General features: G+C 36.1%; 1 protein-coding gene across 1 annotated transcript in view; it reads right to left on the bottom strand.

The window, feature by feature from the left end:
• erbb4b (erb-b2 receptor tyrosine kinase 4b) overlaps positions 1–13007 on the bottom strand; it is a 186278-nt gene that overhangs the window by 124993 nt on the left and 48278 nt on the right. Inside the window, exon 2 of the mRNA XM_088003702.1 lies at positions 4998–5149. Coding sequence (XP_087859828.1) covers positions 4998–5149 — 152 coding nt within the window. The remainder of the gene's footprint in view (positions 1–4997; positions 5150–13007) is intronic.

The following is a 13007-nucleotide window of genomic DNA, read 5'->3' as shown; positions in this document are numbered from 1 at the left end:
CTGATCTGACTAGCAACTATGTATTTTAAAGTGCAACATACCAAAGAAGACAGATGAATCAAAAAAAATAAAATAAAGTTAATATAATGATACTGAAAAAAGATATGAATTGACAGATTATTGACAGATTTAATTCCAAAGTGTTAATTCAACCAGATTATTGCAGCCTGTAAAACAATAGTACTGAGCGCAAATTAGATTTTCCAAATCTACAGAGCTTCCCATTTCAGAAGCCTCTACATTTTGTGGGAAAAGGAATATATAATTAGTTGGTTTTCTATTATTACTATTGTACTATTTGTGATGCAACTTGATAATAGACAGAAAAGAAAAAAAGTTATCTACAAGAATAATTATAGCATTCATCATATTACTCATATCTCTGAAACTTTAAGTAAATAATTCTCCAACATGGCCTTCCTTCACATATGACAGACTACTGTCAACGAAGTAATTTGACCTCAGAGAGAGGATGCCACAGACTTTCTGGACATGTCAAAAACTTTTAGGCCATGAGCATTGCAACTCAGACACCATGTACAATACAAATGGAGTTTAAACCATGTATTTATACACCAAATAAAAAGACTCATTCACATTTTTTTCTAAGTGTCTTGTGTTTTAAGTCAGTTAGAATAACCAAAATTTTGCCCACTCGCTAAGTTTTCTTCACTAGAAAACTTAGCAATGATTTTTTGAAGTCATTTTTATGTAAATTTATTCCATTTCGGAAGTTTACATTTGATCAGTATCGAGGATAATTATACTGTATGACTTGGGTCAAATCTTTTGGGTTTCCTTCCACAATCCTTTTATAGGTTTAATGACCCAATTCAGCAAATCCTGACACAGATAGAAGCAGGAGGATGTGTTCTACTGATCACCATCCTGCGTTCATGGACCCACAAATAAATGGAAATGTGGCTGTTGTGAGAGCTCTGTGTTCTTTCAGTTAATAAATGCAGCAACATTTTGAGCTATATGCTCTCTCAATTAATATATTTTCTGTTGAAATGGAATTATTAAGAATGTTAAGCCATATAATTTATTTACACTTAGACTAAACTGAGAAGTGTTTTTAGACTTGTCAACAAAGTTTGTGACAACAGCTTTATTAAATGTTATCAATATGTTTTTCACATTTCTAAATTTCCTCAAACATCTAAGGCATTGATTCCATAATTTAAAAGCCATAACCTGAGTAGTATGTCTGAGTGTTATATATCAAGTATTACCTGAGCCATATCCAGGCTTTATTGGGATCAAAAAGGTATTTTTGAATTTGAATTTATAACCACAGTGTGTCTATCTTCTGATGGTTACTTGATGACTGAATTCATTATAACATGTACATGGTTGTTTTGTTTTTTTTTCTGAAATTTCCTTAGGTGGGTAAATGTAAAATAATAATGTTTATGTTTAAATGGAAGTAATATAGAGAACATGCTTATCAAACTGTTACCTTGATTGTATTAAGGGTAGAAAAAAATAGTTTCAACAAAAGATTGCCGTAGATGCCACTGATATCACATTCTAGATCGAAATAGGGCTTTTGGAAAATTATGGTCTTTGTCTTTTAATGCTGCCCTTAGTGACTCTTCAATGAATTGTGCACTTGACCTTACACTTGTTCAAATAACTCCCAGCTGTCACAGTGATGCTCACCAGATGGAGAGCACAATGTGCGCGCCAGTGAGCAGGAATAGACTAATCGGCAACTAAAGGTTAAAGACATCTTGTAACTTCAGTCAGGAACAACCTACATAGTTAAAATTGAAAGGTTGATGTCTACATGACTGGTAATGTGTTTATACTGTCCTCTTTGGTCATTTTCATTGAGGATCACACAGCAGGGTAGTTCATATAAAAGTAATATAAGCAGTAAAAATATCCTCCCGTACTTTCAGTCCCAGCTGACTTGACCTTTTCAGAGAAGGGTCCATCTACGAGTTAATAGTATATGGATGCTTCAGGAGTGAGCAAACATTTTGCACAAGGGACTCACATATTCATATTAAAACAAAGCAAAACAAAACAAACAAAAAAAGAAAAGGAAAAATAAAAAAAATGTATAATCACCCTTTGTGACTGCAGGGACATTAACTAACCCCCCATCAGAGACATTATTGAAATAAATGTTTTCCTCCCTTAATCCTGAGAAAATATTAATAATAAAAAAAGCATTTATGTTTTTTATACAAAACAAAGTTTGTGATCAAGGTAAAATGACTTTGCTTTTGTAAGATTAACCATAAATCAAATAATAGTAAAACATCTTCTTACATACTTATATTTGCCTCTTCATACAAAGTTATTTTAAGTTTGCACCACTTATCGCTGATTTCTCATGTAAAGATAAAATGTCTACTATTTAGATGACCTGGAATGCTTAAAACATAGTATGGTATAGTATTTACATACACTGGGTGTAATTGGATGATTTAATAATTTGTTTTTATTTAATTGACATCTTGCATAATTTATTCCAATTTACTAAATATGCTCATGGTTCTCATAAGTTAGCCAACTCTAAACATATAAACTCCTGTTTAACAAAATGTTTTGCATGTTGGCATTTTATTTCAGTGTTCTAATTATGAGATGTCCTAGTTTTTGGTACATCCTTTGCTAAGAAGTAAACTTTCTAAAGATACTGACACTACACAAGCTAGCATATAATCTTATTGCAAATGTCTGTCAACATCACTGATTTAAGCTAAAAATATAGGCAAATCAAATCAGCTCTATTAAGAAATAAAACAGCTGCAACTACGTGTATGTTATGAGCGTTAACCATAATTGAAAGAAGAAGACAAAAGCTGGTTGGAAATGGTTAAAAACTATTCTGTCAAAGCAGAAGACACTAACAGGAGGAAAGTAAACAACAGTATTCTTCTTGTAGACTGATTAAAAGGGACATTGAAAAAAAAAAGATAATACCTAGCTACCATTCCTTTTATCTTTTTCTGCCATCTGCCACATAAAAAGGTATGCTTAGGTTGGAATTTCCAATTTTTGTATGCAAATGCTTTCTGTGCGTAAAATATGGGAAACATATTCAAAGAAGTAAGGATATGGATTCTTACATACTGTACATACGGTTAAAAGCTGACTGTGGGAGTCTTTGTAACAATGTGCATATGTGTGAGGGAATAAAAGCCTGTGTGCTGAAATGCAGTTATTAATCACTGTGAAAGCGTTGATTCATCTGTCGTGGTGGCAGTTTGGAAGATGGACTCTGTTTACTGCTAAAGCTGTTTGAGGGGCTTTGGGAGGCAGCCATCAATCTTTTGGCTATCTTCAAAAGAAGCCAATGCACAAGCATCAGTTTCAATCACCTCCCAAGGCAGGTGGTATGGTAAGCTCCAGCACAATAGTTTTCTTTTTTTTTTTTTCCCCCCTTCACTTCTTTTCTACCTCAAGGTTATTTTTTCCCTCCCAGGGGAGCAATGTTATTAATGTCTCTTATCATAATAATAATAATATTTCCTAAAAATACATACTGCACCTTGCCCTTTGGCTCCCTTGCTGTTTGGCACCTCATGTTTCTAATTAGCATCTTCAATTAACCCATTTTAATTGCCCACCATGAAAAGGTGGAGAACCCTGGCAAGTTGGTGCCACAGGGAGATGTTTTGTAAATGACTAGTATAATGTCAGCATCTAAAGAAAGGCTTGTACTAATGGACTTTCAACCTCATCCCGCAAATGTGCCCTTTATATAACACAAGCTGGTACGGGTTACACAGTTAAAAGGCATAAGATAAAGCATAGGTGAGCATGTTTCATAGTTCAAATTGGGTCTGTGCCGATGAACTACAATCAGATTTCATTTCCCCCTCCTCAAACACATAACAAAATAAACAAAGACCCCTACCTAATTTTAGTCAATGAGGTCGGGTGTCTCTTCAGAAGTCTAATGGTAGCAGTTAACCGTCCATTGCTCCCTCTTCCTTAATATAATATGTTTTCTTTCATAGGAGTGTGAAACATTTAATGACTGTGTTGTTCTAATGTTTTTGGTCAGTCCAGATATACCAGTTAACACAGATTAAACACAAGTAGCCCACTACTTCTACCTGACAAAAACAGACCATTCTTCTTTATTAATTTTAAATGACTGATGTAGTGACAAATACAAGAACACTACTTGATTTTTGGTTGAGATTTGCTTTCTTTGCAAAGCCTCAGTAGCCCAGTTCATTCTCACAGCAATATTGGCCCAATAATGCAGTCAGCACTTTAGTGTAACACCACGGGAGCTCCCATGCCCTCCAGAAAGATTGAAATCAATTGGAGTTGGATGGTGTTGGCAGTGCAGAGTACAGGCAGCACAGTCCAGGGCTCTGTTTGTTAGCAGGAGAGGTCTGAGAGGTCAATGTGAGCAGCTGATTTCCCCAAAACTGTATAGACTGGCTTCTTTATTCTCAAAATTCCGACCACCTACCTTGTCGTTTGCATGAAGTTACAGCTCAGAGAAACTTTCAAATGAAAATATTAACTGATTTCAAGTTTGAAAGAAACAAATCATATTGTGTGTGTATTTGTGTGTGTTGGGTTAAGGTTCCTTTGGGACATATGTGTTGGGTTCAATAAAAAAAAAAAAATCTTTATTGGTATGGCTTGTATATGAGTATAACCAGATTTTATTACAGTATTGAAATCTATTCCAGTCCTTAGCGAATCTCAATTCTATTTAGACATGGGGTCAAAAAAGTAAATGGTTTAAATTAGCAAGCTAACCAGAATGGCTTCTGGACAAAATAGTCCTAAATTTTCAATGAATTTAAATTGTATGAGCTTTATACGTTTTATGAGCTTTACATTAACATTTTTGACAAAACTTTTTTCCAACAAGTATATAAATGTCACGCATGGCATATTTGTATCTAACTGAAAGACGACACTACAAAGCCACAGGCTTCAACTCTGCATTAGATCCATATTTCAACACGTCAAAACTTTTTATTTACAGCATCTTATTGTTTTGTCCTTACTCTGAGGAAGGTCAGATCTCGACTACGGTCAATGCTCGTAATCTCAAGGTTGCCCATGACGACTTCACAGTTCTCGTAGTATTTTCTCAAGGTGCGATACTGCTGCTCCAGGTCCGACAGAGTGCTTAGCTTGTTCTCCGTGCCAGCACAGACTGGAAAACATAAGACATGGACAAAAAGATATTATTATATCAACTGTATTGTAATTTGCATGCTTAGTTTGATTTGTTATGAAAACTTTAAAATAATAAATAAAGGTGTAGGCAGATTCTTACTTGTACAAAATATGTATTTGGAAAGGAAATACAAACAGCAGGATAAAAAAAAAATCCATTCAACTGAGTGATAAAGTGATAGATTAGATCTGAGAAAAATAAAAAGCTATTAGATCAGAATAATACATCTGGTGTGAACATAAGTGAAGCACACAGTGACTGTTTAGTCATGAAAGATGTCCCCTAGCAGCGTACCTTGGCACCTCAAGTTAGATAGAATCTCTTTAATGACCAACTGGGTTGCTCATCTGACGAGTAATTAAACAGAGGCAGTTACACCCATCAGACACCTTGGACACCCACAACACAATCCATCTACCCCATCAGCCGGCGTTACAATGTCTCGTGTTAAAAGTCATGTTTGCACAATATATTCAGACCAACTGTTTTTTCAGTTTGTCTGAAGAAAAGCATATAAAAATAAAATGTTCTTAAGTATGACTAAAGTCAGGCAAATTATTTCAAAACGAGAATAAGTCAAGAAATTGCCTCTCATGTGTTAAAAACTTCCACGTTGCTTAATGGTTTAGAAGCAGCATTGCAAATAATGTTTCTTTATGATAGGCAGATAGTCTACTGAGAGTTTTCAGGAGATCCTCAAAAGTGTTTTCTGCCACTAGTGTTTTCTTTTTCTTTTTTTTTTCCAGTAGCATGTTTCATAAACTCACTGAGCTGTAGGCTAGGTATGTCGGCTGGATAGAGTTATTCAATTTCATGAAGTAAAATTTTCATTTGCATTGCTGTGGCAGTGTGGTTTCTCCCATACACAGTCTCATGGTTGACAGCGAAGCCTGCACTGAGGCAGAGGGGTGACGGGCCCTTCCATGAGAGTCTTGTCACAGTGTCACCTTTGAGCTTTTACTCTTCTCTTTGAACACCTCCACCTTGAAAGATCTTCACTGATGCTCTGCATTTTATACCAGATCCATTCTATATGCTACCATGAACTATGCAGAGCTGTCAATGATATTTACTATTCTCTCTTTCAGTTCAAGCTGAGTGCATATTATCCTTGCACTTGCAATAATGTGGACCAAAGCCATTTAACCGTTTACTCAAAAACACATCCATGCACACACGCAATGTGGCAAAAAAAAAAAAAAAAAAAAATCAATTCCATCTGGTTTTCCCTTCGCAATTACACAATAGATGCATGTGGGGGGGAAATAAGAAGATTCAGCCTTGGGGCAACCAAAGCTGTAAAGACAAATGAGATTGTGTTTAAATACTTCCACATCGAAACAGATATTAGATAAGTGGAGCCAGTCCAATGTGACCTGAACAATACCCATATGAACAGGTACTGATTGGCTTTGTTGTGCATAGCATACCGTGGTGCTCAGGAATGATATATGGCAGACCTGGGTGTTTTCAATAACAGTTAGCGTGGGCTAGAAGGGGAGCGGGTGGAGGTAGAGAAGGGTCATAAAGCGAGGGTAGGTGTAATAAACTGTTATTGCACCCTTGGGGCAGGCCACTGAAATTAGAGGAAGGGGGCATTGTGGCATGTGATGTCTGCTGAAATTTACTTTTTACACCCATATGCTTCCACTAGTGTGCCCTTAAATGACCATTCCACCTATATGCAATATGAATATGAAATTAATGTTTATGCATAACAAACAAGAGTGGGTATTTCATGTCAAATGCCCCTGTTTTGTCAAATATTTCAAAACTACCTCACATACCATTTAAAAGTAAGATGAAGTGTAATGTTTGTATGAAATATTAGCGGATTAATTTTATGGTAAAATTGATGGAGTTTATAAAAAAATCTGCTTTCATATTCATACAATTCATGTCAATTTTTTTGTCTTCTTTCTTATAAAGTCTGTTTTACAGTAGAATGAATCTGTCTTAATATGATGATACCAGTGTTTCTGGAGAGATCTTTAGTCACTTAATAGAAAACATTTAATATTAGACAACTGAATCTTTTACTGAAGTGGGTTTTCTTGAATGATCTTCCTCAAGTGGTACTTTGGGGGAAAAAAATGACATTTTCCCCAAGCCAACGTTCCAGACATTCAAGATGCTATCTACAAACATTACCTATTGTAATATTTGTACTGACGCACCATTGGGGATGAGTATTTAGCACAATAAAATAGATATGTCCACTTGGAGAAATTTGAGCTTTGTGGTGGGATAAGGAGACTTCTTTTAGTTTCTGAGTTGAGACTGCAACCCAATATATATATATTTTTTTTTCCATGTTCAAAGTTAACCTTTTACGATTTTGAACGGTTAATACAAGGTTTCTAACAAAAAGTTAGTCCAAAGAGGTTGTTGTCACTGGGGATGCAGCAGGATATTCTATGCCTGCCGACAGCTGTTGAGTTCAAACTGGATGGAAAAAGGAAACTGCAGTGTTTTTAACTCTGAAGTGAAGTTACGACTAGACAATTCTCCCTTGCTGTGCAAAGTCTGCTGCCTTACAGCAGGTTCACTGTCCAGAGTGAGTGTTTGTTTTGTGTTTCTGATTTAAATAGAAAAAATGAATAAAGTTATTCCTGTTTTAGTTTTTCTTCTTTTGAACCAAAACTATATAGGTATATGAAGCCAAACTACTGTGACTTATCCTTAAGTTATTATGCAAGCCTGGAGCACTTTGGAAGTAACATTCACAGATCCACTGACGTATTTACTGTGACGTTTTTCTTTGTTTTTACAAATTAAAAATGTAAGTTTCATTAAACTTTCTCAACCCGAATAAGTGCAAATTAGCTGGCATTTGAAAAACTTTAACTTTTGCAACTAATCTGAGGCTCATTATTTATATGTTATCATTCAACAGATAAATACATGTGGTTTTCAATGTGTGTTTCTGCAATTTCCAAATAAACTCTGAAACCTAAGTTGACCTAACTTGAATCCAGGTGAAAGACGTCATACGGAACTATGTTTCCCTTTCATCAGAAATGCAATCGGATCTGCTTACTGTACTGAAAGGCAAGGCTACACTTAACAAGAGAATCATTTTATGGACTATTCTAAGACAACAATGATATTAATACAAAACATACACTAATAAACACTAACAAAACACAGAAGTACCTGCAAAAACACAATCTACTATGATTTTTGCATTCAAACATGGTAGCATATCACCAGAGTATACTAATTGAATTAAATATAAATTACTGAAGCCACAAAAAACTGTCTATTGCTGCAGGTAACATAACCTGCATTACGTGTGGCAGCTGTAAAGAATTTTGAAAATTGATCAGGTAAAGAGCTTGGAAAGCCATAAAAGCAATAAATCACAAATTTTTAAATGGGATAGAAGCTTTATAAGTTCTTTTTAATATTCCTTGTAATCTTGCCTAGATTTTTAGCTTTAAATACACTGAGAAAGTCACTGAGGTTAGGTGAGGAAATGTTCTTTATTTCATTTAGGTAAAAAAAAAAAAAAGCATGTGTGGTGTCTGAACCCTATGCAATTGAAGATGTATGAACTGTTGCAGATTTACTGCAAACTTTTATAGTCCTGACTCTTAAATGTCTGCTTGCAAGTCACTAAAAATGCGTAAGCTGTAAATAAAAGACCTCAAGTTGTATTTCCCCCCCATCTTAGTGCATGATGAAATCAATTTGTCCCCATGCTCAGCATGTTAAACCCGAGCTTGTACATCATGGTAAAAGTTGTATGAAACATGGTCTCTACCGTTTATAATGTCCAGCTTGCTGACTGAAGATGACAGAGTGCTTCAAGAGCCTGAGTCATCAGATGTTTAACATATTGCCGAGGATCCAGGAACAGACATCAAGAACAAATGAATCTTCATAAATAAAGCCTGTAGTTGTCCCATAAAATAAAATCTATCTCATTCGTGTGATTGATTCCACTCTTTCCTGGAATATTTAAACTTAGTAATATCAATGAGAAGCATTGCCTTTGTACTTAAAAGATTTGCATGACTGGGAAAATCATAGAGAATATTATCCAAGAGGCAATAGATTCAAACACTGCATATTAATAGCTCAAGAATTGTCAGTGGTTGTAATTAATGAGATTAAGAGTCATTGGGTTAAAAAGCATCTAAGAGAATTTATTTGCTCTAGAAGGACATAAATTTTTTTTTGACTTAAGTGCTTTGACGTAGACAGCTTGTGAGAAGGGAGATAATGCAAATTGCATATTTATCATACTGACAGATAATTAGAATGATAGCTCCCGTATATTTCCAAAAGATAGCCACTATAACCGACCAAATGCATCTATCACTTTCTCTGACACTGTCACTAGACGCAGTCTGTTCTTTGTGTAAAATAAATAAACAAAAAGCTTGCAAGAATACTGGAGTGGCCCTGAGCCGCATTTTCATCAATTTTAATTTCAGAAATATCTTTATCAAGATTGCATAGGCAGTACATTGTCCGGATCTGTGGTCACAGACAACAACTCCATCAATACTGCCTTGTGTGATTATTGAGTGGCTATAAAACTGGCAAGTCTCTGAGGTTTATAAGCGCCAGCCTGTGAAGCCAGTAAAAGGTCATCCCAATCGCTAGTAACTGACTGAATTAAATAAAGTTGCAAATGTCACTTACATAAGTAAACAGTGTCAATAGATGAGTTCGGCTAACGGGCCAATAAAGCAGAAGGATCTTGTTAAAATCAGGCTGAATCATTTTTTATGCATAGGTGTGAATGTCACATTTTTTGTCTGGCATGCTGGGAACAGTGTTTGAGGTCAGAGCAGTCCATTGTCCCCTAGTGTCCTCCAGATGAGCTTTGGTTGGTAAGTATGAGTTACAAGCCACTGCCTCTGATGGTAATCATGCCCCAGATTATTGTCCATCTGTTGAGGAGCTTAATACGCATCAAAAACAATAACTAGATGACTGTTCATAATGGTAGCATGGTCCAATAACACTAACCTCTCGCTGCCCTCCGAGCTCCAGTCGCCTACTAACATTGCTGTGGCTGCCTCCATATGGTCTACCACAAATTAGCATGCAAAGCCTTACTTATGCAAACACACCCAACACCTTGTGACAGTTTTTCACTGAAGATAACGTTCATTCAGGGTTTGCATAACTTAATTGCATTATGTGTATCTGATATATTTCAAGCTATTAAGCTGGCCATCGGTATGCTCAGCTCATGGTGAATACCATAGTTTCGTCTCACTTCTCTACAAACTACAGTGACAGCACATGAGCTCGATAAATAAACCGTATGGTACCAGTTAAACAGCGAAAGACTGAATGCAAAACCTTAGCTTGTCAAGATTAACTAAATATTTGATAGGCAAAGTTCAGAATATTAGAGAAACTCACAGCTTCTGAATGAATCAAATTAGTTTTCTTATTTTTGTGCTGTTAACGTTCTTTGCAAAATTATTCATATATTTTCACATTTTTCTTTTTTTTTTTTCTCCTCATCATTTTCGTCCTGGTCAAGCATTGATAACAGTGAAGGGGACATGTCAAATGTCAGAAATATTCTTCATAAGCAGCTTAATTCATTTTTTTCCCCAGAATCCACAATAGAAAAGACAATGAATAGAAAAAAGGCAATTTTGACATTATGAGCTCAATGAGTTTGGAACATTTTTCCCATAAGGAATTAAGTGACAGAAAATGCTTGTTTTACTCATTGATATTTTGATCTCTGCAATTTTAATGTGTCTAAAATTACACACATTAATTACAAATTAGTGTGTGTAATATAGCAAACATATTGCTTACTCTGTGTAAGAAATATTTCCAGAATCTCAACTTCAAGTTATGTAGACTGACTCAGTTCTTTGTCTTCTAGTTTGATTTATGAATCTCACTTATAGGCAGGATAAGAGTACATGTTCACCTACTCTGTCAATGTCAGGCTCCACAAAAGTGTTAATGCTTTCTCTAATTGAGACACATAGACAAATCGGGCAAGAGGAAATCTCCTGAGATATGATAATTTTACATATATATATATATATATATATATATATATATATATATATATATATATATATATATATATATATATATATACAGGTGCTGGTCATAAAATTAGAATATTGTGATAAAGTTCATTATTTTCCATAATGTCATGATAAAAATTAAATTGTCATATATTTTAGATTCATTGCACACCAACTGAAATATTTCAGGTCTTTTATTGATTTAATTTTGATGATTTTGGCAAACAGCTCATGAAAACCCAAAATCCCTGTCTCAAAAAATTAGAATATTATGAAAAGGTTCTCTGAACGAGCAATAAAAATAATCATCTGAATCAACAAAGTAACTCTAAACACCTGAAAAAGATTCCTGAGGCCTTTAAAAACTCCCAGCCTGGTTCGTTACTCAAAACCGCAATCATGGGTCAGATTGTTGACCTGACTGCTGTCCAGAAGGCCATCACTGACATCCTCAAGCAAGAGGGTGAGAAACGGAAAGAAATTTCTGAACGAATCGGCTGTTTGCAGAGTGTTATATCAAGGCACCTCAGTGGGAAGTCAGTAGGAAGGAAAAAGTGTGGCAGAAAACGCTACACAACGAGAAGAGGTGACCGGACCCTGAGGAAGATTGTGGAGAAGGGCCGATTCCAGACCTTGGGGGAAGCAGTGGACTGAGTCTGGAGTAGAAACATCCAGAGCCACTGTGCACAGGCGTGTGCAGGAAACGGGCTACAGGTGCCGCATTCCCCAGGTCAAAGGTCAAGCCACTTTTGAACCAGAAACAGCGGCAGAAGCGCCTGACCTGGGCTACAGAGAAGCAGCACTTTGGACCACTGTTGTTCAGTGGTCCAAAGTATTTTTTTCGGATGAAAGCAAACTTTGCATGTCATTCGGAAATCAAAGTGCCAGACTCTGGAGGAAGACTGGGGAGAAGGAAATGCCAAAATGCCAGAAGTCCAGTGTCAAGTACCCACAGTCAGTGATGGTCTGGGTGCCATGTCAGCTGCTGGTGTTGGTCCACTGGGTTTTATCAAGGGCAGGATCAATGCAGCAGTTATCAGAAGATTTTGGAGCACTTCATGCTTCCATCTGCTGAAAAGTTTTATGGAGATGAAAATTTAATTTGGTCTGGAATCGGCCCTTCTCCACAATCTTCCTCAGGGTCCGGTCACCTCTTCTCGTTGTGTAGCGTTTTCTGCCACACTTTTTCCTTCCTACTGACTTCCCACTGAGGTGCCTTGATATAACACTCTGCAAACAGCCGATTCGTTCAGAAATTTCTTTCCGTTTCTCACCCTCTTGCTTGAGGATGTCAGTGATGGCCTTCTGGACAGCAGTCAGGTCAGCAGTCTGACCCATGATTGCGGTTTTGAGTAACGAACCAGGCTGGGAGTTTTTAAAGGCCTCAGGAATCTTTTTCAGGTGTTTAGAGTTACTTTGTTGATTCAGATGATTATTTTTATTGCTCGTTCAGAGAACCTTTTCATAATATTCTAATTTTTTGAGACAGGGATTTTGGGTTTTCATGAGCTGTTTGCCAAAATCATCAAAATTAAAACAATAAAAGACCTGAAATATTTCAGTTGGTGTGCAATGAATCTAAAATATATGACAATTTAATTTTTATCATGACATTATGGAAAATAATGAACTTTATCACAATATTCTAATTTTATGACCAGCACCTGTATATATAGGCAGAACGTGTTTCCCTCTCAGGCCACACCTTGGTGATCTTGTTTATTTCTAACCCATTTTTTGTAAAGTGTTACAAAAATCGGTAACACTTTATTTGAAGGGGGGTGAATAAGGGGGTGAATAAGACTGTCATGACA

This window comes from Poecilia mexicana, unplaced genomic scaffold (genome assembly GCF_051168715.1).
Source record: "Poecilia mexicana isolate PSO_F unplaced genomic scaffold, ASM5116871v1 scaffold_2, whole genome shotgun sequence".
NCBI lineage: Eukaryota > Metazoa > Chordata > Actinopteri > Cyprinodontiformes > Poeciliidae > Poecilia > Poecilia mexicana.
The sequence above is the reverse complement of the archived record's forward strand: the minus strand, read 5'-3'. Positions and strand labels throughout refer to the sequence as shown.